The sequence below is a fragment of the Myxocyprinus asiaticus genome, chromosome 9, assembly GCF_019703515.2.
Source record: "Myxocyprinus asiaticus isolate MX2 ecotype Aquarium Trade chromosome 9, UBuf_Myxa_2, whole genome shotgun sequence".
NCBI classification, from domain to species: Eukaryota; Metazoa; Chordata; class Actinopteri; order Cypriniformes; family Catostomidae; genus Myxocyprinus; species Myxocyprinus asiaticus.
Window position 1 is genome coordinate 10,591,631 of NC_059352.1, and position 26,862 is coordinate 10,618,492.

Sequence of the window (26,862 nt, forward strand, 5' to 3'; positions counted from 1 at the left end):
CGCAGGGTTAAGATAAAGCCAGAACAAATCTGGCCTATGGTTGTTTGCGACAAGAACAGGATTTATTCTAAAGCTTAACTAGCTTGAGGCTGAAAACATACTATTCAAGTGCAGGTATGTATGGTAAATCAAGTGGACAGTCTGTCACTGCCCACATTAGCTACCCACTGTCCAGAGCTCACCGTAAAGATTAGCATTAGAGACAAAGTACATGTTAAACCCTGTTTTACTAGTGCACCCCTCCCCTGTCCCCTGATTAACTGGCCTTACTTAACTGCAGTTATGGGTCTGCATACAGTATGAGTGTTTGTGTGCAAGCGTATATGATTATAGTGAGGGCTGATGGTATGATAATGTGCACGTATATGATAACTATGACATTCCTACACACATACTCACTCTCTAGAATATATTCACATACTGTTTGATTCTAATCTGATTGATTTATTTTTATATTTAGAAGATTTTCTCTAGAAATGCATTTCATATTTCTTGCTATATTTACTGATATAAGATTAAATTGTTAATTGTTTCATCGGAAGAGACCAAAATCTGTTCAGATTTTACACTCTTCATGTTCATTTACTTACATGTCATCCCTTATTTATTTATGTATTTTTCTGGTATGGCAAAATTTAGTCAAAAAAAAGTGTGTGTGTTTTAAGAAAGTAATGGACAAAGATTCACCTCATGTTCAATGTTTTCATGCAAAACACCCACGCTTATGATTGTATATTATAAATTAAATAAATAGCACATGCACATTGGCAACCCACAAGCAACAATGAGAACTATGCTGAATGGACTCCAAATACTTTGCCCTGTTGTTGACAGTTATTGGTATTAGGCTGGAATAAATCTGACCCAAACTATTGAAAAACTTCAGGTCAATTCAACACTTCAGTTCAATTTAACAATTTCATAGCAGTAGATGCTGTCTCAGACACAAACATTTCTGAAAATAAAAATAAATATATATTTCTAAGGTATTTTCTAGATGATTATATGAGGTGAGGTAGATGGTCTAATACATTTGCATTGCCAGTGAGAATGTTTTTTTTTGAAATATTTGATTTCGCATAATGCTTAAAGGGACCTTTTGAGTCCTCAGTTGGTATTCAGGCTCAAAGTACACTACTTGACCAAGATGATGACCATTTTGTCCAGTTCTGATTTTGAATGATGGATGATTTCAGACGTACAGTATCACTTTTAATAAAGAACTCTGTAATGCAAAACTGTATGCATGGCCATGTATTTCCCACTAAATTTGACATACAATGCACAAACTTAATATGCATAAAAGATAAGATCCTTATTGGCAACACCCTTGTCCTCACTATTCTAGAACCACACGTACACAGTCCAGCACATATTCGCAGGTATGTAGACGCTGTCCTGAAGATGACTATATCCAGTTTCCATGGTGACCACAAGCCCTCCCTGGCAGCGCTCATATCCAATTTGAAAACCAGGATAGCGAGGGCTAAATTAGATAAAAAACATTCACTCAATTGCATGCTTGTGAACAAATACCATCACTGAAAAAGTTACATTGTTAGAATGTACTTTTCTCTCAGAATATGTATGTGTGTGTGTGTCTATGTGTTATCTAAGGAGTGAAAAGATGATCAGGGAAACTCAGCCTCTTGTGAGACTTGGGAGTGTTTATGCTTCCATCCCTGTCTCAACGATTTAGCTGAGTTGAACTGAGGTGTGAACAGAATACCAATTTCTGCGAGAGTGTGGGAGAAGTGTGTGTATGGGAGGCAGATGGAAAAAAAATAGAAGAGAGATACAAAATAATTGATGATTGCCATGATGTGTATTGCTTACTGTAATAGAGCAAGATGAAACTGCTTTTAGAGAGCTTCTTGCTCCGCTTGTGGTCTTTTATGTGTGTTATACAATGTCCATGATCTTTTGGTTGTGTGATCCACATTCAATACCCTATTCATTGCGTAGATTCATATGGAGAGAACATTATCACTGTAATGTTACTTTACTAAAGCCATTCAAAATGCTCTCTTTCCTGTATTTGTGTTTGGCTGTACCCTGAGGTCAGTGTCAACCCTGGGTTTTGTTATGATCCATGGGTGAATCTCATGCTCAGAAATAAGAAAATATATTTTACATAAGGAAAATAAAGCCTATATTAGGACCATTAAGAATTTTTGTATTATGCCATTATTTTCATGACAATTAAACACATTTCCCCTTGAATTCTCAAATTACCTGTATGTTTTACTCATTATTCTCACTAATTATTCACCTTAGATTCTCTTTGCTGCAAACAATCATGAAACTGTATATTTAATCTGCATAATTTAAATTCAGTATAAAAAAAAAAAAAATTCTACCACGATAAATAAAAACTTTACAATTTATACTACATATATATATGTACAATCATGCCACAGTCCAAAATCACTGATATCAAAATTTTCCCCCATTTTGATGGTTGATGTGAACATTAAATGAAGCTCCTGACCCATATTTGCATGATTTTTCTGCACTGCACTGCTGCCACACAATTGGCTGATTAGATAATCGCATGGATGATTGTTGGTGCCAGATGGGCTGGTTTGAGTATTTCTGTAATTGCTGATCTCCTGGGATTTTCACACACAACAGTCTCTAGAATTTACTCCGAATGGTGCCAAAAACAAAAAACATCCAGTGAGCGGCAGTTCTGTGGACGGAAATGCCTTGTTGATGAGAGAGGTCAACATATATATATATATATATATATATATATATATATATATAGTACTGAGCAAAAGTTTTAGGCACTTGTGAAAAATGTTGCATAGTGAGGATGTCTTCAAAAATAATGCCATAAAAAGTTTTCATTTATCAAGTAACATCATACAAAGTCCAGTTAACATAAAAAAAGCTACATCAATATTTGGTATGAACACCTTTGCCTTCAAAACAGCACCAATTCTCCTAGGTCACCTGGACACAGTTTTTCTTGGTTGTTGGCAGATAGGATGTTCCAAGCATCTTGGAGAATTCGCAACAGTTCTTCTATATATCTCAACTGCTTTGGTCTCTTGTACTCCCAGGCTGACTCTATGTTCAGTTGGGGGATCTGTGGGGGCCATGCTATCTGTTGCAGAGCTCCCTGTTCTTCTGTTCTATTCTATTTGCAAAAGGAATGTTCGGGAGTTTAAAATGTATATTTCCTATTGACACACTAAAGCTGAAGATATATATAACCATCTTAAGACAAATGTTTTTGTGAAACATTTTATGTGCCTAAGACTTTTGCACAGTACTGTATATATATATATATATATATATATATAAGTATATTACGCCACCGCCAAATTCTCATTACATTAAAAAATTATATACTGTATATATATACAGTATATAATTTTTTAATGTAATGAGAATTTGGCAGTGGCGTAATATACTTTGACATTTATTCATTTGGCAGATGCTTTTATCCAAAGTGACATACTTACATTTTTTAACAGTACACATATTCCCTGGGAATCAGACCCATGACCTTGATGTTGCTAGAACCATTCTCTACTATTTGAGTCAAAGGAATTGGCCAATAATGTATTTAATCATCATTAAAATAATGTCACAATGGCAAAAATCTTAATGGTATTAAACATAGGCTTCATTTTCTTAATGCAAAATATAATTTCGAATTTCTTTTCTCCCGTTTGTTTGTGATATGACTCAGACATGTTCTTGGCAGGTTTACGAGAGATTCACCCTCATATATTCCATGTTAATGGCCCAATCAGACATGTCAGAATGTTGTTATTACTGATACAGTATATGTTCTGCAGACATTCTATATACTGGCCTATGGGGAACACGCATAGTGCAGTGAGCTTAGAGCATTTACAAAGATTAGAATAAAATATACTGTATATAGGTGATTATTTGGGGGAGGATTTTTTAGACACCAGTCAACAAACAGTGATGACAATCAGTAATTTGAGTGCAATGTCAGGGTCTTATTAGATGGTCTAATGGCATTAAAGGTGTTTTGTCTAAAATACACACTCACATGTTAGACTGTAATCCATAATGTTACATTAATAAAATCCTTCAAATTAAGTGGTATTCAAATTTGCTCAAAAACATGCTAGACTGTGATAAACTGATGATGCTTCCAGCATCAACATGGACACTTTTTGAAAATGAAATTATTATTTGATGTTTATGTTATTTTCGGTTCACAGTCACATGTATTAGATAACTGGAGCTTTGAATTTTAATTGAGTTTATTATTTATGAGAGGATTTGTGATGATAAAGGGTTTGTATGCATTTCATTTAAACCAGAAAGCACAAGCGTCTTCTTTCTTTTATTAGATTTTTGTTGTATAAAAATTGTACAATAACAGTGGTAACTAGAGGTATGAAATTTTACCAAGTATTTCATGAAAAGAAATTAATGTAAACATCCATAGAGTTTCCAGGGAACTTATAAAACAGAGAGCACTGTTTACAATCCCTCCCTCTCCCCCTTAATCTTCTACAATGTTGTTTGTAGCTCTAAAGGCTGTTTGTTTTGTAAACTTTCTACCTGTCGACTTTCTATGCTGTTGTTTCTGTACGTGAATTTTGTTGTTTAATGCATGTCGTACCTCTGAAGCTGTAACTTGTTCTGTATGTGACAAAAAGCCAATTCCTTCTTGTCTTGTATAGGAAAAAGAGCCAAAATGTGTCAAAATGTCCTGAAATCATTTGCAGTATGAAGAAGAGATATCCCACTACCCCCTTGGTTGGCTGGAAATCAAATAAATGATACAGATTATTAATTTTACCTTGAATTGATTATTCCAGTGTTCTCTACATTAACTGTTCAAAGAACTTTTTCTTTACCTGTTTACCCAAAAAACTAAAATTCTGTCATCACTTACTCACCCTTGTGTCATTCCAAACCTGTACAACTTTTTCTCATTTATGAAACACAAAAGGAGATGTTTCGGGAAAACACATTTTCAAATTCAATTTGAAAATCATATGGGTCACGGGGCCTGGGTAGCTCAGTGGTAAAATACGCTGGCTACCACCCCTGGAGTTCGCTAGTTCGCTAGTTCAAATCCCAGGGCATGCTGAGTGACTCCAGCCAGGTCTCCTAAGCAACCAAATTGGCCCGGTTGCTAGGGAGGGAAGAGTCACATGGGGTAACCTCCTCGTGGTTGCTATAATGTGATTCGGTGACTCGGTGGGGCGCGTGGTGAGTTGAGCGTGGTTGCCGCGGTGGACGGTGTGAAGCCTTTACATGCATTATGTCTCCGTGGCAATGCGCTCAACAAGCCACGTGATAAGATGCATGGGTTGGTGGTCTCAGACGCAGAGGCGACTGGGATTTGTCCTCCGCCACCCAGACTGAGGTGAACCACTACACGACCACGAGGACTTAAAAGTGCATTGGGAACTGGGCATTCCAAATTGGGAGAAAAGGGGGAAAAACCAAAAAAAAAAAAAAAAAAAGAGAAGAAAATCATATGGGTCTGAAATGAAGAGATTGAGTAAATGATGACAGAATTGTTATTTTAGGGCTAAAAGGAAGACCATTAGCAGTAGTGAGAATTCATTTATGAAAAATGTGAACTAGTATGGAATATTTTCTCGATTGACAACTATATTGAATATTGACAACATTTATAGCATTTCATACTGTATTATTTGACATACAAGCCTGAAGCAGGTTGGGGCGTTACCACGTATTGCTCTACCTACTCATTCTACCATCATTTCATCAGTGATCAAGTATGAAATTACATGACCCGGTTAAGACTAATTAAAGTGTGTGAGCTAGATGAAGAGGAAACTGTGTGCAGTAGGACAGGAACAGGAATCTCGGCGACGAACCCGTCTCCACACCCCTCTGCACTGAGAATTCCCCACAGCCTGCCACTGCAGAGATAACCTCCTAAGAGTGAGAGAGTGAGAATGTGATGGTAAGACTGAAAAACTGATGGAGAGAGATATAGGAGACAGATAGAGTGGTGGGTACATCTGGCTGTTGTCCTTGAAAATAGCCATATAGAAGGGTTTCAATTTATGCTCATGATAATTGTGTTTTAAAACGGCATTTTTCTGCTAATATTAAAAATACTGGTAGTGTGTCTACATTCTATTAAAAATAACCTATAAAAACTGACGATGTACAAACACCCCCGTCTCATTAGGCTTTTAAATTTAGCCTAGATTAACAAGCCATCTCTCATTTTATTAAAAAAAAAAAACATCACTAGGCTCTGGAGTGTTTTAAACGAGTGCACAGGCCTGTTAGGAGAGCCTTAAACCAAGTGGTTTTATAAACAAGCTTTTGCATATTTAGAGATGTCTCATGGTTCTCTCTAGTGGCAGAAGAAGCACATTGCAGCAAGATCTGCATCACTTATGAAACCTGGCCTAGCTCATTTTAGGAAATTCAATGTCGATTAATCTGAAAAACTATTGTTTTTACCTTGTCTCTGGTCCTCTGTCTGAAACGCTCAGTTTCTGTGCTTTCTCCTTTAATATACATGCCCACTTTGTTATGATTGGCTAACATCTTTGCAGATAAAGTCAAATAATCTATTACTGTTTTAATAAACAGTCGTTCTTGATGACCAGTTTAAGAGCTCCAATAAATATTTCACATAATTCATTTTATAACTTGATCTGTACATCTGGCACTGTTAGTACTAAGATTTTGTTAGTCAGTGGATAAGTATGTGGATCACTAAATTTTGACCAGAATGACTAATTGGTCTCATGGTAACATTTTTGCCTTTAGTACAAGGAGTTCTGGGTTCTAATTCACCCTAATACAACTTTTATTAAACTGTTAAGGCAAAAAGTGGAAGGACATGCCCCACCCATCCCACTCGTAAATTACGCCTATTGAATTACATTTGTTAGTAATGCTAACACCAGCATTACTGTCGTGTCCAATATAGTTGGCTCCATTTTTGCAAATCCTGAATCTTGTTACTCAAAACAATCCACAGAGAAATGTGCTGAACAAAAATATAGTCATTGATGCATTTAGGAACTTTGTTTAAATAAATGTAAGCCACTTATTGCAAACGTTGGAATCCTAGAGAAGGCTATGTAAGGATGCACTTTTTCCCAAGGCCGTAACCATGTCTTGAACATTGGGGGGGCACCAAACCATTTTGGGGGTGGGGGTCACAGGTTTTGAGGTCACAAATATAATTGCCTCTTTGGTCCTTTAAAATAGTAAAGGCACTGAATGCAATACTTTTCTGAATAAAGGCTTTAAATGCAATAAAAAGATACATGTTTTAAAAGATACATGTTTTTCTTTTACATTCACACAGTAAAAGACTACCACTGTGTCTGTACAAAATTCAGAATTAATTAAAAACATAAAGAAATTATTTAGAAAATCATAAATTGATTTTAAATTATTACCCAATAATATTTGCATTAAAAATATATGACACTGTCCTTGCCAAAACCATTTTCTAGTTGAGGGTGATAACGCTCTACTTTGTGTTTTATAGATGATTTTCTTAGACAATGTCAAGTGAATTTTCTAAAAAAAGCTACTATAGAAGCTTGCCAGACAACCACATTCACTCAATTTCTTTACAATATACACACATTCACTCTTTGTCTCAAGCCTGATATGCTGAAAAAGGCTCCGTTAATGTTTTCACATTCAAAATTATGAATGACATCCGAAACACGTACTGTACATGACATATTTTCAATTCAAAACAGCAAATTTCACCAAATGGTGAATAGTTTGCACCATTGGAAATTACTGTCAGTCTGTACAACATTTCAATCTTAAACAGTGGGTAAACATTGCATGTTTAGTTACATCTTACATGACACTAACACTCTTAACCTGAACTGCTGGCACTGATGTGTGCATGCTGTGTGGCGTTGGAATAATCCACGAGGTTCACGCTCAACTTCTTAAACTTGAGTCCCGCCTTCATCGATTTGTCTGGCTATATCAAATGACATTGACGAGTGGAGTTTACTACTGTTCATGCTAAAAATTTTAGGTTTTTTTTAACCATTATGTTATTCCTGCAACAACTTAAAGACAGTTAGACAACGGTGCATAATGGACTGCAGCAGAACAGCAACAAGGATATCAGTTATTGAGGGGACAATCTGGCCAAATCTGATTATTGGAGGGGAATTGTCCACCTCAATGTATATCGTGGTTACAGCCCTGCTTTTTCCACAACCAGGAACACAACAACATCTCAGGACCTTCCTCAAAATCTTAATCTTTTCATTTGTAAATTGCAAACTACATTAACAATAATACCACTTTCAGTGATGGAGTACCTCAGTCATGCTCTTTTTCACCGCAAGGAATACGTATGTTGTGGAGGTGGAGCTATTCAAATGAACACCAGGTGTTGATGTCACCATGTGGTTGATTTCAAAACGAGACGTTTTTTGCAGAATGGAAACGATAAATGCTTTATGACAGGAGAGGAAGTTTTGCATTCCGAGACTTGCAGAATGTTTTTAAAGTACAACCTCAAAATATCAAGGAAATTTTGATTCCTCATGACATGTCCCCTTTAATACGTACCTACAGCATCTGTGATGTGCTGTCAATTTACCTCAGATCGAAAAATATCGCATTTACAGTAACGCATCTACAAGGAAGTAGATATAAAAGCAGAAGTGCAGCTTGTATTTTTTTAACGCCCTTATATGTATTATTATTATTATTATTAAAATCTTTATTGTAGAAGTGGGACTGTGTTCTAGGTGGACGAACATCTGGTAATGCGATTAAATTCCTGTTTGTGGAGTTTTCTCCATTTTTTTTTTTTTTTTTTTTTTTGTCAATTGAGCGTATAATACTGTGGATATATTTTAAAATAGTGTGTATTTTAATGTTTATTCCAGTGCCTTTCCCCACAGACTTATCCATTGCTTGCTGTACATGCAATGTTTGTTTTCACAAACTGAGGGGTGAGTCGAAAGTATTTTCTGTGGTAACTACCAGAATCTGTGACTAAGTTAAAACATTAGGTAAAAAAAAAAAAAAAAGAAAAAAATTTTCAGAAAGGCATCTCTGCTGTTACCATTCCTGCCTGGTGCTTTCCCCGTCCCCTAAACAGTAGCGTTGGCCCTGGGCGAGAGCTGGTGGCTGGCATTCCACGCACACTTGATGCCCTTCCTTCAGGTACCGCATCCAGCGAGTGTGCGGAGTGATACTGCTCTGGCAACCGGCCGTCAGAGAGGTGAGTTCAAACTCCACACAGTAACTAATGCGTGCACACACATACACACATAAAATGAACAATAAAAAACACATAAGACTAACATACATTATAATTTAAATAATTTAAAAACATTATAGTCATCCTAATCTTTTGTCAGACTTAAGTAGGCTATACAGAAAATGGACAACTACAATTGCTTGAAAGCACTGTGGTGGTACCATGGTACAGTAATGGTATCTGATGGTAATACTATGGTACTGACTGATCACTAGGTTACATTCATGCACCATGCTATTTATGGTACTCCATGGTACATGCCCAGAAAACACATACAAAAAATGGTATTATTGCCAAAATGTATGTAAAAAAAAAACAAACATGGTAGTATCATGACACTTTATTGGGTGGGTTGTGAGATCTGACCCTGTGATATTGTTTGTGTCTGAAATATCCCTCTTTTTCCGGGCATTTCCATAGCCGCCAGTGGTGATGAGAGCAGGGACTATAAAAAATAGAAGTAGGTCAGTAGGTTTTAATTAGGGCTGTCGATTTAACACGTCAATTTACTGCAATTAATCATATAAAAAATAACACTTATTTATAAAAATAAAAATTAACGCAATTGATCATGCCCCCGACCTGTACGTATATTCTGTAATAAGGAATGTTCCTATCATAGAAGGCAGGTAAAGCTTAATGAACAACCTTGATGTATTTCGTACTTTGTTCATACAAAAAAATACAACTTATACACCAACCAATGAAATACACTTTCCTTGTCTCCTTCAAAACCCTTATATTTCCATTCTTCCGTCGTACACAAAACGTATTTATCAATTACAATCATGGTCACAGGTTTAAATTTACAGTTAGGTTTAGGTATGGGGTTTGGGTTAGGGGTTTGTAACAGGTAAAGGCCGTGCAAGGAGGAGGCGGGAACTGGCTGAACAGTAAACAAAGCTTAATGGTAAAACTCAACTGTGGTGATGGGGGTGTGGTCGTGTGTCTGTTTGCGGAAGAGAGGGAGTGGTGTGGCTCGTCAACATGATTTCTAACAGCTGTTTCTTGTTACAGTGACAGCGGGGAGAGGCCTCAAAAGTGGCCAAAAAACACATAGAGAGAGAGAGAGAGAGAGAGAAGAACTTGCTTGCCGGTTCCTGTACGCACCGTCGCCCGGCAGAGGACTCGCTGGATGGCAGCAAGTCCTCCAGCCCCTGGCGGACGGAACCGCTTCTCCCTTTCTCGGCAGATGGCCACGGTTCTTCCGGCACTCGGTAGCCGGCAGTGACCCCTCCGTCACCAGGCAGACAGCCACGGCTGCTCCCCTGGCAGATAGCAGTAGCGAGGACTCCGCGGCAACGCGTCCCACCTCCCTCCCAGGTTTCGGCACCACTGTAACAGGTAAAGACGGGCAAGGAGGTGGTGGGAACTGGCTGAACAGTAAACATAAAGTTTAATGGTAAAACTCAACATAAAACAAACATAAATAAACACAGACACACATGCAGTGCGGCCGCGTGTGTCTCTCTCTACCGAGCTGGTGTCTCCGCTCTCCTGCTGATCAGCTGATTCAGCGCCGACCGTGCTCCATCACTGCCTGGCCATGCCCTCCTCCTCATAAAAGGGTTTAATGTACAAAAAAATCTCATGAATGTGCATTCTGTAACTGGAAGTTTCGGGGTTTTTACAATACTATCATGGTTAGGTTTAGGGTCTGTGTAAAGTGTTACACTGCTTTGTTAGGTTTACCTTTGCATCGACATACCGTACATTTTGTTCAACAAGGAAGGTTGGTGTATAAGTCGTATGTTTTCATACAAACTAAGTTGCGCGATTTGTAAAATATTTGCCATCTCGTACTTTCTAACGAATTCTCATGATCATCGGGTTGGCCTTCTAGAGACGACTGAGCATAACAGAATGTAGGTTTTTCAAACTACGTTTAACTTGACACAGCGTCCTAAAAACACACCACTAATGACTAGAGACACTGAAAACTAGGTTTGACAGCCAAAATGAGATGCTCAAAAAGCTCTATGCATGAGTACATAGACCACCAATTAAAACTAGCACAGACGGAAGTAGGCCAAATCAAACAAACAATATTTTGACTTTTAAAGACACTTTTTGTATTGTCTTAATGCTTTACTTGTCTGCTGCTACAGTATATGTATATGATGTAATGTATTTAAATTATAAAGAAGTATAATACTTATTATATATTATTATTATATTTATAATTATTTTAATTATTTTGTATTTAATTATCTTTATTTGGGGGTGTTTCTCAGTAAATATTGAGATGCGATTAATTGCAATTAATTCTATTAATTAATCAGCATATCATGTAATTAATTTGATTAAAAATTATAAACGATTGACAGCCCTCTGGAAAACTAAATTCTAATGGTTCAATCGTGCCATCCAGCGGTCATATATTTCTGAATAATGACCGAGGATAAAGTAATATCTTATCGGTCATCCGGGTATTGCGATTCATTTTACCTTCTTCTTATATCACTCTGCGATCACTACAAGTAAGCTAAGAAAATAATTTCAACTCAAATCAATATTTCATGTCTGTTTATTTATTTGGTAAGTAGTCGTGTAATAAGTGGGATGATGAGTATCAGACGGTCATTTTCGATATATAAACACCAACAGAACTCAGATGCAAACAGAGGTTTGAATTTAGCTGTTTCTGGAGACTCCACTGTCTCTTTTTTTTTCCACATAAAACATCATTTCAACTCATATCGTTGTTTCATGTCCACTTAATTACTTATTTTGGATGTAGATGCATAATAAGCATCATAATCTACAGTCAGCCACTCATTATCGCAAAATACTGTAACCCCCTTCAGGGTGATACAAGACTATTAATGATCATTCTGTCTGGGTTTATTTTGTGATAATGACTGGCTGACAGGCGATTATCCCTTACTTGGCACATAACGAACTGAAAAATGACTGGACTTAATTTTCACCTGGTGGACATTAAAATGGGTGAAAAAATCCCATAGAAGGCGGAATCGAGCCATATCTAGGGTAGGCTCTTTTGACTTGGGCCAGTAAGCAACCACCCAGAACACCCTAGTAACCATCCTGCAGTGCACTAAAAACACTAGAAGACCTTAGCAACTGCATAGCAACTAGACTTGCCACAATATCATAATTTTCACACCCGTGCGGTGTTCACGTTCAAATCGACTAACACCGTATTACCGTTGGTTGGATGCTAATTGGTACCATGGGGTAATTTTCATTAAGCAATAGCCTAAAAAATAATGCAAGGCAGCTTGATTTCAAACTTTGAACTTTATTTTTTATTTAATTAAACAAAAAATTCAAATGAAGCTGAAAAAATGAAGTGCAATTAAAATGTGTGTTGTTCAACAGGCAAAATCTCTCTGGCAACGAACCTACTTCATCCGTGCATTCTCTTCATCATGGTCTACCAGTCGGGTATTTCGTTGTCCGGGCAAATACATCACTTATTGTGGGTTGTTGCAGGTTTAATGTTGGTGTTTTATTACCTTTCATCCCAGGACCAAGTTTAGCTGCTTTGGAAGGGTAATGACTTTCATTGTGTGTGAATAAATTTGTTTTGTTCCCTCCTAGGGCTGGGCGCAAGAAATATTTTCACAATATTTTGTATTAATATATATATATATATATATATATATATATATATATATATATATATATATATATATATATGTGTATGTATGTATCACATCACAATATCCAATTACATTGTCAACCCCCCGGCTGAGGGATCGGTGAATATTCTTGCTTTAGTGATTTTGAATTGAAAATTAAAATAATTTATTTAAATACTAAAAACTTAAACCAAAGACATTTTTAAATTCAAATTGCACTTCAAATGAAACAAAAAAGCAATTAAAATAACGATATATAAAAATCATATATAACCACCTTACCATTTACCATCACGCAAGTATCCATCTATGACAACAGGCGGAAAATTACTAATACAAATTAAGATCTAAAAACAATTATAAATGTAAACATAATAATTATAATGATGACAATAATCACTGAAATATACGTCATGGTTCGAGGTGAACGTGTTTTTGTATTATTTTATGATTTAATCACAGATGTATAGGGCTGTATATAAAGTGACCCTGCAGAGTTGCGCTCAGAGCGAACTGTTCTGTGGAAATAAAGCGAACTGAACTCAGAGCACCTCCTGAGCTGAGATGGTCTGAGGTCATATGCAGCATTCTCATAGATGATACTATTCTTGCAAAAAATTTCAGAAGACTGAAACCAAGAAAGAGTGAGAACCCTTTGCATACGCTTTCCACAAGACTGCACGCCTCCAAACAAACAGCATGTCAGACATGCACATAGACAGCTTTTCTGTCATCTGTTCTTAAAAATATAATAAAGTGTGTTTCTTCAAGCACGTGTCCATGTCTCTAACAGCATTTCTTGTGTCATTCCGAATCCGAGACATCCATGCACATTATATTCGCTACCTGCCATTAAACGTCTTCTGTCAGTGCGTGTACTTTGCTGCCTGTGTAATTTGATACGTTGGTAAAGAACATCTGGCTTTCAATGCGTTATTTAGGTTAATTCATCATGGGTCACAAACTCTTCATTAGGCAACTATTCTTATTGATATAAGAATATCTTATTGATATTGGAGTCATAATGTTTCCCCCTTTTACCCAGTTTAAAATTTCACATCGGTGTTGTCCCTTGAATCGAGTAAAACTGGTAACACCGTACACCATGGCAACCCTAATAGCAACACCCTGGCAACAACTCACAACACCCAAGCATTGTGGTGTTTTAAAAAAAGAAAAATCTTGTACATTATTGATTGTGAAATGTTACATCGAATGGTTATAAAAGTATTCAGATGCTGCAAAGGTAATAAAACATTTCAAAGAGCAATAGTTGGGCAATTACTGTATGTGAGGCTTACCCAGTGACTGCAGGCAGGGTCCCTGCTGGTCATGGTACTCAACACAGCCTGCAGTCTGCTGTAGAGACGGACAGGATTTGCCACCGTAACGTGCCTGTTGAATAACCTGCCTCTGTCTGGTCCGCACTGTGGGCTTACACAGCTCCAAACAGCCAGACCATCCACTCCATTCACTCACCACACAAGATACAGCTGGAAAACACAGTGCAATATTAAAACTAGGAACTGTGATGAAAAATGTCTCATTAAAAGCTGAAGTTCTTGGAAAAAAGTAATGTGAATGCAAATGTGAATAATCCTGCATCATCCAATGATGTTTGTTGTGAAACTGCAAATAGAAAAATTTATAAAAAATATTTAAATTGTGACAACATTAAATTATGCATGTTTAATTCAAGGTTGATGTACTTCACATTCTTTCTTATAAAGCCTGTTTTAGTTTATTCCCAAATGTTAATTAATGCATTAACTGCATTAATTAACTATCTAACATGTAATTAAGGTGGCCTTTATTCATGCATGAATTCATATGACTCCAGTCGTAATTAATGTTAGCCCTTTATTAGTTCTTGATTAGTCCATTCCTTAACTCATTATTTCATGCTGAAGTAAGTATTAGTATATGTATTATATGCATATGTACATGTACATGTATATATATATATATATATATATATATATATATATATATATATATATATATTAGGTGTCATTAACTACTTTGTACTTAAGCATTTGATACAATACACTTATTACATACATATGTGTTGTTGCATTGTACTTACATATAAAGTACCTGCATTTAATTACATATGTAATTACTAGAGGTCGACATATAGTGGATTTTACCGATACCAATAACTAAGGTTGGGGAAAAGGCTGATAACCGATTAATGGGCTGATAATTTTTTTAATTGATTTCCAGAATGTAAAAAGTAATAATAATACAAATAAAAATCTTCAGCTGGTTCTATACTACCTGGTTTTTCCAATGACTTTCAGGTGTTAGTTTCATTAACATAATCACTGGCCAGGCAGAGGGATACAGAGCGCTCATAAGCACCTCTCAGTGGGAGGTGTTAATCACTTGACCATCAGGACTCCTTGCTGGGTTCATGGATTTAAGCACTGAAAACCACATCTCGTCTGCCCCAATCGGGCTTCCGGCGAAGATGATGAGCTCTCGAGCGCAGCATCAGAGAGCGGGCTTGTCCAGTTGGACGCAGAAGCCTCAGCTGGGCTTCCCCCTTCAGGGACGATTGCCCAGTCACAGGCCGATGTTGAAATGACGGACATGCTTTCCCGGGCGGCCGCGAGCGTCGGGTTAGAGTGGAACCCTCTGCTCTCCCCTGAACCCTCGCGGCTTGATGATTGGTTCCTGGGCTTGCGGTGCCGCTCAAAGCAGCCACGCCCCGCTCCAGTGCCATTCTTCCCGGAAGTGCAAGAGGAGCTGATGAAGTCATGGGATGCACCTTTTACTGCCTGGCCCCGATTCCGCAGTTCCCCCGCTCTCACTACCCTCGATGGCGGGGCGGCCAGGGGCTATACGGTGATTCCCCCAGTGGATAAGGCGCTCACGGTGCACCTATGCCCGCAGAGCATCGCCAACTGGCGCGGACGCCCTAAGCTCCTGTCCAAGCCCAGTAGGCTCACGTCGTCCCTGATGGCTAAAGCCAACAGCACTGCTGGACAAGCCACCTCTGCCCTGTACGCCATGGCTCTCCTGCAGGTCCACCAAGCCAAGGCATTGAAAGAACTGCACGAGGGTAGTTCCACCCCAGATTTGATGCAGGAACTGCGCTCGGCGACCGACCTCGCTCTCCGAGCGACGAAGGTCACGGCGCGGTCTCTTGGGTGGACGATGGCCACACTAGTGGTCTAGGAGCATCACCCTGCAGTGACTGCACTTGCTCTGCCGCAGCCCGCCCCTTCGGCCTGGCCCCGGCGTGGAGCCCACCGCAGGAAGCAAATGCCACCCGTCTCACAGCCGGCGCCTAAGAACCCACGGAGGTCCTCAAGGTGCCCCTGAGACGGGCGACTCAGGGACGAAGGAAACCACTCACTCGGAGATGGTAAAAAGACCACTCCATCCACCGGTGGAGGGTCGGCCGGAAAATCTTTTGTTGCCTTTTTGTTTGATTTTGCCGCATGCCCAAGTGGCTGCGGTACCCAACAGTTCAGCAAAAGAGCGGCTTCCTTCCTCCCTGGGTCACATACCCGGTGTGTACGGTCGTCACCACGACTACCTTCCACGGGTTTTTTCTTGCAGGATTGGCGCTCCAGCGGTGGCCTTTCCGCCCCTGAGCGCCCAGCTGTGCTGCGATGTGGCAGTCTCCATGGGTTACGAGGACAGGCCTCTTCCTCCCCCGTCCCAGGCTGTTCCGGGGGTGGTCACAAGGAGCCAGGTAAGTGCTTCGATGTCCCTAGACTCAGCAAGGCCACGATGTGGTGTGGCACCTCGAGCTCCGCCCCGCCACGAGGCCCCACCTGCCGGTACGTTCAACGACGTTGTCCCCTTGGTCCCCCTTGCGCGGAACTTGGACGCGTGACTCGCGCTTTCCAATCCGTCACGATGGCTGATCCGGACCGCCCGACTCGGCTACGCAATTCAGTTCGCCAGGCACCCGACCAGGTTCAGCGGTATTCACTTCACCTTGGTCAAGAGCGAAAAAGCTGCCACCTTGCGTGCAGAGATCGCTACCCTCCTACGATAGAACCTGTCCGTCCAGCCGAGATGAAGAAAGGGTTTTACAGCCCCTACTTCATCGTACCGAAAAAAGGCAGTGGGTTGCGGCCAATCTTGGACCAGTGAGTACTGAACCGGGCTTTACACAGACTCCCGTTCAAGATGCTGATGCAAAAACGCATTCTTGCGAGTGTCCGGCATCAAGATTGGTTCGCGGCGGTAGACCTGAAGGATGCGTACTTCCACGTCTCGATCCTTCCTCGACACAGACCCTTCCTGTGGTTTGCATTTGAGGGTCAGGCGTATCAGTACAAAGTCCTCCCTTTCGGCATGTCCCTGTCTCCTCGCGTCTTTCCGAAGGTCGCAGAGGCTGCCCTTGCCCCGTTAAGGGAAGTGGGCATTTGCATTCTCAACTATCTTGACGACTGGCTACATAGGGACCTGGTGCTCTCACACCTCAGCCGACTAGGGCTTCGGGTCAACTGGGAAAGAGCAAGCTCCTCCCGGTTCAGAGCATCTCTTTTCTCGGTTTGGAGTTGGACTCAGTCTCCTTGACGGCACGCCTTACGAACGAGCTCGCCCAGTCGGTGCTGGCCTGTTTGAAGGCATTCAAACAGAAAACAGCGGTTCCACTGAAACTTTTTCAGAGGCTCCTGGGGCATATGGCATCTTCGGAGGTGGCCACCCTGCTCGGGTTGATGCATATGAGGCCGCTTCAGCACTGGCTCCAGACTCGAGTCACAAGGTGGGCATGGCGCCACGGGACACATCGCGTGGTCATCACGCCGGTCTGTCACCGTCTTTTCAGCCCTTGGACCGACCTCTCGTTTCTACGGGCAGGTGTTCCTCTAGAACTGGTCTCCAGGCATGTCGTGGTCACGACAGACGCCTTCAAAATGGGCTGGGGCACTGTTTGCAACGGGCACACAGCCATCGGCCTATGGATATGTCAGCGACTGCATTGGCACAACAACTGCCTCGAGTTTTTGGCAATTCTGTTCGCCCTGCAGAGGTTTCTGCCGTTGATCCAGGGCAACCACATGTTAGTTCAGACAGACAACACGGCAACGGTAGCATATGTCAACCGGCAAGGCGGCCTGCGCTCTCATTGTATGTCACAACTCGCCCGCTGTCTCCTCTGGAGTCAGCAACACTTCAAGTTGCTGCAAGCCACTCACATCCCAGGCAACCTCAACACTACAGCGGACGCGCTGTCATGACAGGCTACCCTCAGGGGAGAGTGGAGACTCCACCCTCAGGTGGTCCAGCTGATTTGGAGTCGATTCGACAGGCACAGGTGCACCTGTTCGCCTCCCAAGAATCCTCCGGACTGCCCGCTCTGGTATGCCCTGACCGAGAACCCCCTCAGCATAGACGCGCTGGCACACAGCTGGCCCCCTGGCCTGTGCAAATATGCATTTCCCCCAGTGAGCCTGCTTGCACAGACCCTGTGCAAGGTCAGGAAGGACGAGGAGCAGGTCGTCCTGGTAGCACCCTTACTGGACCACCCAGATGTGGTTCTCGGACCTCACGCTCCTCGTGACAGCTCCCCCCTGGTGAATTCCCCTGAGGAAGGACCTTCTTTCTCAGGGACGGGGCAACCTCTGGCACCTGCGCCCAGACCTCTGGAATCTCCATGTATGGCCCCTGGATGGGATGTGGAAGACCTACACGATCACTCAGGCTAGGGCCCCCTCTACAAGGCGCCTGTATGCCTTTAAGTGGCGTCTGTTCGCTAAGTGGTGTTCTTCCCGACGCGAATACCCCCAGAGATGCGCAGTCGGATCAGTGCTTTCCTTCCTGCAGGAGAGGTTGGAAGGGAGGCTGTCCCCTTCCACCTTGAAGGTGTACGTTGCCGCCATAGCAGCACACCACGACGTAGTCGACGGTAAGTCCTTAGGGAAGCACGACCTGATCCTCAAGTGGCGCCAGGAGGCTGAATCACCCCAGACCATGCCTCGTTCCCTCATGGGACCTCTCTGTAGTTCTTCAGGGTCTACAGAGAGCCCTCTTTGAGCCTTTGCAGTCAGCCAAGCTTAAGGCACTCTCCTTGAAGACTGCCCTCCTGACTGCGCTCACTTCCATCAAGAGGGTAGGTGACCTTCAAGCGTTCTCTGTCAACGAAACGTGCCTGGAGTTCGGTCCGGGTTACTCTCACGTGATCCTGAGACCCCGACCGGGCTATGTGCCCAAGGTTCCCACCACCCCTTTTAGGGACCAGGTGGTGAACCTGCAAGTGCTGCCCCAGGAGGAGGCAGACCCAGCCCTGTCGTTGCTGTGTCCGGTGCACGCTTTACGCATCTATTTGGATCGCACGCAGAGCTTTAGAATCTCTGAGCAGCTCTTTGTCTGCTTTGGTGCAGAGCAGAAAGGAAGCGCTGTCTCCAAGCAGAGGATTGCCTACTGGCTCATTGACGCCATAACTATGGCATATCTCACCCAGGACATGCCGCCCCTGGTAGGGCTACGAGCCCATTCTACCAGGGGTGAAGCGGCTTCCTGGGCCCTGGCCAGGGGTGCCTCTCTAACAGACATTTGCAGAGCAGCGGGCTGGGCAACACCCAAAACCTTTGCAAGGTTCTACAACCTCCGGGTGGAACCGGTTTCATCCCAGGTAGTGGCACACAACACAAACGGATAAGCCCGGGATAGCCGGCCGGGTGTATCGCTTGCACATAGCGCCTTCCACCTCCTTTTGAGCTGATGACGTGCGCCATTAATTCCCAGTAGTGTTCACAAGTTTGTTCCCTGTTTGACTTCCTCCGAGCCCTGTGGCAGTCGAGTTTTCGGAGAGATTCGCTGCCAGCGGTAGGTGCTCCGCATGTGGCGGTTCCCTGTAAGGCTAACCTCATGCGATATATATCTTCTGCTAATTCGTTTCCCTGTTGGCAAACTGTGTCTTCCTTGGGCAGAGCCCCTCTACCCCAGTCTCCATGTTTGTAGTAACTCCTCCCCCATTGGGCAGGATCAACCTTGAAGACTCTCCACATGGTTGGAAAGACCATGTGACGTATCCTTCCACTTAAATATCCCCCCCTCTCTTTGGGCGAGGTGTGGTCTCCGCTGTGTCTTCCCCTTGGGAGGGACACCCCCCCATCTAGACCTGGTGGCCCAGTCAGATAATCCCCCTTAATCTTTAGGGAGTGGAAAAAAGAGAACGGGAAAAGAGGCCACAACTGCGTTAAGCCTGTCTCTATCTCTTAGGTAGTCGACTTGTCCCCAAAAAGGGCCGTTCGACACTCATAACTATGTTGGAGGAGGTTACATGTCGACCTGATGTGCTGGCTATGAGGCACACAGTAGTCTGCCCACCACACACCGCCAGTTCACGTAACACAGTTCAGCCAATTGTGGCGTTTCGTATAGGGACCCCTAGTGTCACTACATCGACACAACATCGAGCGAGTGGCAGATAGGGAACGTCATGGTTACCTGTGTAACCTCCGTTCCCTGATGGAGGGAACGAGATGTTGTGTCCCTCCTGCCACAACGCTGAATTACCTGCTGAAATGGCCGGACCTTATATCAGTTCCTCAGCATAAAACCTGAATGAGTGGTTGCATACCAGCTCCTTTTATGTCCCATATGTCTGGGGGAGTGGCATGCAAATACCACTCGCCAATTTTCATTGGCCTTTTATCAAAGACCAGAGGTGTCTCGGGCTCCCAAGAGTGACCCCTAGTGTCACTACATCGACACAACGTCTCGTTTCCTCCATCAGGGAATGGAGGTTACACAAGTAACCATGACGTTTTACTCATGTTGTTATTTTGTCAGAGAGAGATAGTTGCGGTGAGTCGTTAAGTGTCACTCCTACACCATATTTAATCAGCAAGTGTGTCATACCTCTGACTGAAGAGAGCGAGATCTCAGCAAAACAGTCTGCATGTGTGACACCTTCGGCCAAAACGAGTTGTTTTAAGTCTGCTAGTGTAGAGCCAGCTTTAGGCTTTGATTCCTTACTATGATGGGCACAGACATAGAGGCTACAAGGTGAAAAATGAATAAAATTCCAGACGTATTTAATAATAACCAGAAAATTTGGTGCATAGAATGAGACATAACTATAAAAAATATTTACTTTGTTATTTCAGGACTCTTATTTTGAAATGACAGGGACTTGGCTCATTTACAGTGCTCTATATCTAAGTATTTAACAAATAAAAAATTGTATAGCCTTCAGTATATTTTTCACCAGATTTTGTGTGTACATACATACATACATATATATATGCACACACTGGCGGACAAAAGTTTGGAATAATGTACAGATTTTGCTGTTTCGGAAGGAAATTGGTACTTGAATTAACCAAAGTGGCATTCAACTGATCACAAAGTACAGTCAGGACATTACTGATGTAAAAAACAGCACCATCGCTATTTGAAAAATTCATTTTTGATCAAATCTAGACAGGCCCCATTTCCAGCAGCCATCACTCCAACACATTATCCTTGAGTAATCATGCTATACTGCTAATTTGGTACTAGAAAATCACTTGCCATTATATCAAACACAGCTGAAAGCTGTTTGGTTCATTAAATGAAGCTTAACATTGTCTTTGTGTTTGTTTTTGAGTTGCCACAGTATGCAATAGACTGACATGTTTTACGGTCAATATTAGAAACAGAATTAACAAAATTAAAGAAACAGCTTTCTCTAGAAACTCTTCAGTCAATCATTGTTTTGAGGAATGAAGGCTATGCAATGCTTGAAATTGCCACAAAACTGAAGATTTCATACAAAGGTGTACACTACAGTCTTCAAAGACAAAGGACAACTGGCTCTAACAAGGACAGAAAGAGACGTGGAAGGCCAGATGTACAACTAAACAAGAGAATAAGTACATCAGAGTCTCTAGTTTGAGAAATAGACACCTCACATGTCCTCAGCTGACAGCTTCATTGAATTCTACCCGCTCAACGCCAGTTTCATGTACAACAGTAAAGAGAAGACTCAGGGGTACAGGCCTTATGGGAAGAATTGCAAAGAAAAAGCCACTTTTGAAACAGAAAATCAAAAAGAAAAGGTTAGATTTGACAAAGAATCACAGACATTGGACAACAGATAATTGGAAAAGAGTGTTATGGATCTTCACCCCATTGAGCTTTTGTGGGATCAGCTAGACTGTGTGGTGTGTGAGGTGCTTTTAAATAAAATAAATATGACATTTTCAAATGTTAATTTTTTTTTTTTTTTTTTTCATTTGACAGTTTTACAGGTATTAATCTTTGATACAAGAATATGTATACATGCCATAAATTCAGTGGACATGCTGACAGCCTAGGGTTATTGTATTACAGTGAGATTGCTCCTCACTGTTAGGAAAGCATGATGCTGTTATTAAAAGTCCTCTGGCATTTTCAGTGTTTAATAATAGGATCAAATGGGCAGATTCAATTCATATCAAGCTTTATTGGCAAGATAAACATAAGTGTACTTTACATTGCCAATGCATTATTAGACACTATCCTGTATATGCGGATATAAAACATACTGAATGCTGTTGTTTAATTTGCTGAAGTTTAAAATCTTACAACTATTATTTTCCCTGGCTGCTGTTCAGTCTCTACAAGTATACCTGGCTGCAGCGTGCTGAACGACCACGTCCTTCAGTCTCTATTACGTGCACACGCGGGGTCTCTCTTTCGCGGTTCAGCTTTTGAAACAGCTGACGACAGTAGTTGTGCATTTACATGTCTCTCACAAGCCTGGTTCATGCGAAGTCTCCGTTCTCCGTGCAGTAAATCCGCTCCCATGTTTATAATGCCGGGACATGCGTCGCGTGTAACGAAACGTGCACTGCTCCATACAATTAGTTTCTGTGCTAGGGTGAGCAGTTGTGTCGAGTGTGTACCTCCTGAAAATGTATATATACCAATTAGCCACAGAAAGTGGGGGAAAACATTACTGAAGCTTTGCCCATTAAGGTGATTGGGTTCCAGGAAGGCAGCAGGTGCCTTGACCCCACCCCTACTGTATTCCTAACCATATGGAGCCAGTAGCCTGAAACACCTTTCTCTCATCTCGCGAAGGCTCTGGAAGGGAAAAAAACGGATACTGCAATGATTGCCTTCAATATGAAGTCAGAAGTTTACATACACTTAGGTTGAAGTCATTCAAACTAATTTTTTAACCACTCCACAGATTTAATATTAGCAAACTATAGTTTTGGCAAGTCGTTTAGGACATCTACTTTGTGCATGGCACTTGTAATGTTTCCAACAATTGTTTACAGACATATTGTTTCACTTTTATTTGACTATATCACAATTCCAGTGGGTCAGAAATTTACATATACTAAGTTAACTGTGCCTTTAAGCAGCTTGGAAAATTCCAGAAAACAATGTCAAGCCTTTAGACAATTAGCCAAATAGCTTCTGATAGGAGGTGTACTGAATTGGAGGTGTATCTGCAGATGTATGTTAAGGCCTACCTTCAAACTCAGTGCCTCTTTGCTTGACATCATGGGAAAATCAAAAGAAATCAGCCAAGACCTCAGAAAAAAATTGTGGACCTCCACAAGTCTGGTTCATCCTTAGGAGCTATTTCCAAACGCCTGAAGGTACCACGTTCATCTGTACAAACAATAGTACGCAAGTATAAACACCATGGTACCACGCAGCCATCATACCGCTCAGGGAGGAGATGCATTCTGTCTCTTGAGATGAATGTAGTTTGGTGCAAAAAGTGCAAACCAATCCTAGAAGAACAGCAAAGGACCTTGTGAAGATGCTGGAGGAAACAGGTGGACAAGTATCTATATCCACAGTAAAACAAGTCCTATATCGAAATAACCTGAAAGGCTGCTCAGCAGGGAAGAAGCCACTGCTCCAAAACCTCCATAAAAAAGTCAGACTACAGTTTGCAAGTGCACATGGGGACAGAGATCTTACTTTTTGGAGAAATGTCTTCTGGTCTAATGAATCACAAATTTAACTGTTTGGCCATAATGACCATTGTTATGTTTGGAGGAAAAAGGGTGAGGCCTGCATGCCAAAGAACACCATCCCAACCATGAAGCATGGGGGAGGAAGCATCATGTTGTGGAGGGAGTGGTGCACTTCACAAAATAGATGGCATCATGAGGAAGGAAAATGATGTGGATATATTGAAGCAACATCTCAAGACATCAGCCAGGAAGTTAAAGCTCGGTCACAAATGGGTCCTCTAAATGGACAATGACCCTAAGCATACCTCCGAATTTGTGTCAAAATGGCTTAAGGACAACAAAGTCAAGGTATTGGAGTGGCCATCACAAAGCCCTGACCTCAATCCAATAGAAAATTTGTGGTCAGAACTGAAAAAGCGTGTGTGAGCAAGGAGGCCTACAAACCTGACTCAGTTACACCAGTTCTGTCTGGAGGAATGGGTCAAAATTCCAGCAACTTATTGTGAGAAGCTTGTGGAAGGCTACCCAAAAACGTTTGACCCAAGTTAAACAATTTAAAGGCAATGCTACCAAATACTAACAAAGTGTATGTAAACTTCTGACCCACTGGAATGTGATGAAAGATATAAAAGCTGAAATAAATAAGTCTGTGTACTATTATTCATCATTTCACATTCTTAAAATAAAGTAGTGATTCTAACTGACGTAAAACAGGGAATGCTTTCTACGATTAAATGTCAGGAATTGTAAAAAAAAAGAAAAGAAAAAGTGTTTAAATGTATTTAAATGCCAAGGTGTATGTAATCTTCTAACTTCAACTGTATATACATAATCCTGTATGAATATTCACAAGATATGAAGTTGGAGACATGATGTGCTGACGGGACACATTTCCATATAGTCGCATTTTTCTCTGCATGCCCTCGCTTTAATTTAAAACACTTCATTATCTAGAAAAAATAACTAATATGCATTGAAGTGAGGATAAAAATATGGATAAATATTGTCAATGATGACGGATTAAGATCCCCATGAGATGTCAGTGATTGTATTTATTTAACCTAAAAGCTGTTGTTATACTATAGAACCAAGCCGTTTTAACTTTAGAATCTCCCGGAGGAGTAACACAGTGGAATAAAATAAAATAAAAATTCTATTGGCATAGATTTTTGCAGATAACTGATAATTCCAAAAAAGCAACTGTCGACGCAGATTAATTGGTAAAACCGATATATTGGTCTACCTCTAATAATTACACTGTATATCTTACCCCTAATCCTAAACCTTACTCTAAACCCTAATTTTACCCCTAAACGATACCCATACCTCAACCGCAGTAGCAGCAAATGTGAATTTTGTGAGAATTTTGCAGAACAAAATGTAGTTACACAATAAGTACACTGTATGTATTTTCATGTTGTACACAGTTGTTAAAGACACCTAATATAAAGTGGGACCCTAAATAGCGTCTACCTGAAGCTATACAGAATGAGTGCTAATACAAATGAATCAGTTTCTGTTTTTCTTTAGGAAATCTGCAGGACAGGTATAAAACAAAATAATAATTTAAAGTTTGGATAATTCGAGAAATTGTTCTAAATTAAATCTTATTAAGTTTTTTTAAGACATAGCATATTGTAGCACGAACTTGAATCCATTTGACAATTTTAATACATGCCATCTGAAAAATTATGAAATTTCAGAAACCTGGACAGGCAAGGTCATAGTCGTGGCAACAGTCCAGTGTCATCTTGCATGCCTGGTCGCAGTAACACTCCCCATACGAGCGATCTTGCCTCCAGCCTTCAGTAATACATGACTGGTTTTGTCCAACGCAACACAGTCCCGCATCCAGACAACCTCCCACGCACAGGGACACCAGCGTTACCAGTACAGCGAAGTAGAAAACCATCCATGAGAGACTGGAGCTGCACGCTGACATGATAATGACCAGCCTGGATATGTTGCTCCTCTCATTTGAGGAACTCATGCACGTAATTGACTTCTATATGTCCCAACACCTCAGAGCTGTAACATGTCATCTGATGGGCCTGTTTAATATGACATGCTTCACTCAGTCATATGTTCTCTTAAGGGTTCCAATTGGAAAGAAAAATCACAAATGGGACCTCTTTGCTATGAATATGTCTTTTTCATTGATACTGACAGAAGTGCGACACAGTATAATGGACCAACTAAAAAATTTAAAGTTTACAGAATAAAAATAGATATATGTGATTTTAACACTTCACATACACAGTCAGTTTAGCTCTGGGTATTGTTATTATAGTGGAGGACCCTCTTCAGTGTTTCCTTAGCTGGTCAGTTTTGCCCATTGGTGCTGAAACACGTGAAAGAGAGGATTAAATTAATTCCTATAGCTGGAGGCTATTCATGCAGAAAGAACAATAGGCACTGGTGCAATGTTGGACCTCGTTTATATCCACATTCCCATATCTCATATGCAAAAAGAGAGAGAGTGTGAGGCAGGGAGAGGGACGCAAAAGTTATGTGAGGTAACTAGGCATGTGCAATAACACATGATATGTGAGTATAAATGAACATGGGGCTTTCATATTGTCAGAAAAACTGAATAGAAATAGTTTTAGTAGCATTTCTGTCTCAAATTACAGTATAATATAGTTAAAGTTCTTTGCACTTTCACTGAAATTAATTTAAAAAAAGTCTGAGTTAATTAAGACAAAGAGTTTAATTAGACAAATACTATAATTAGTGTAAATTCAATAAAATTCAACAGTGATTATAAAATGTACTCTTAATATATTCAAGTCTAGTCAGGCTTGCAGCTAAAACTTTCCAGGTTCCTCTGAATTCTAAACATCTGTCAATAGCTATATTATTATGCTAATTAAAAATATAAATAAAAAGCTGATATCAGAAACCAACAAATGAAAACGTAAAAAAGTGATTGTAGTGATTGAAACAAACAAAATGCAGGAAATCAATATGATTAGAATACTTATACTAATTCATACAAAGTTTGAAAAGTAAGGTTAAGATAACTTATGGAAAATGTGCAATGCCTGGTGGTGACCTTTGATCCATCCAAGATGACTAGTGCTTTGTCCACCACTAAACAAGACTAGCACTGTTCAAAACCTGA

At 40.8% G+C, this 26,862-nt stretch overlaps 1 protein-coding gene across 1 annotated transcript; it reads right to left on the bottom strand.

The window, feature by feature from the left end:
- Positions 1-3,416: 3,416 nt before the first annotated feature.
- On the bottom strand, positions 3,417-25,728 carry si:dkey-7k24.5 (somatomedin-B and thrombospondin type-1 domain-containing protein). Its single transcript, XM_051707015.1, has 5 exons — positions 25,446-25,728; positions 14,163-14,354; positions 9,623-9,701; positions 9,059-9,241; positions 3,417-5,913 (listed from the first exon to the last, which is right to left on the bottom strand). The coding sequence occupies exons 1-5, from the start codon at positions 25,726-25,728 to the stop codon at positions 5,796-5,798; spliced, it is 855 nt and encodes a 284-aa protein (XP_051562975.1). The 3' UTR covers positions 3,417-5,795.
- Positions 25,729-26,862: the final 1,134 nt, after the last annotated feature.

Bases quoted from the DNA above. Each gene is read 5' to 3' on its own strand.
- si:dkey-7k24.5 (XM_051707015.1), bottom strand. From the start codon at position 25,728: ATGAGTTCCTCAAATGAGAGGAGCAACATATCCAGGCTGGTCATTATC. The intron at 14,355-25,445 runs GTTTCTGAAATT...TGTGTTTTCCAG, and splicing joins CTATGACCTTGCCTGTCCAG to CTGTATCTTGTGTGGTGAGT. The intron at 9,702-14,162 runs GTAAGCCTCACA...TATTTTTTATAG, and splicing joins ACCCTGCCTGCAGTCACTGG to TCCCTGCTCTCATCACCACT.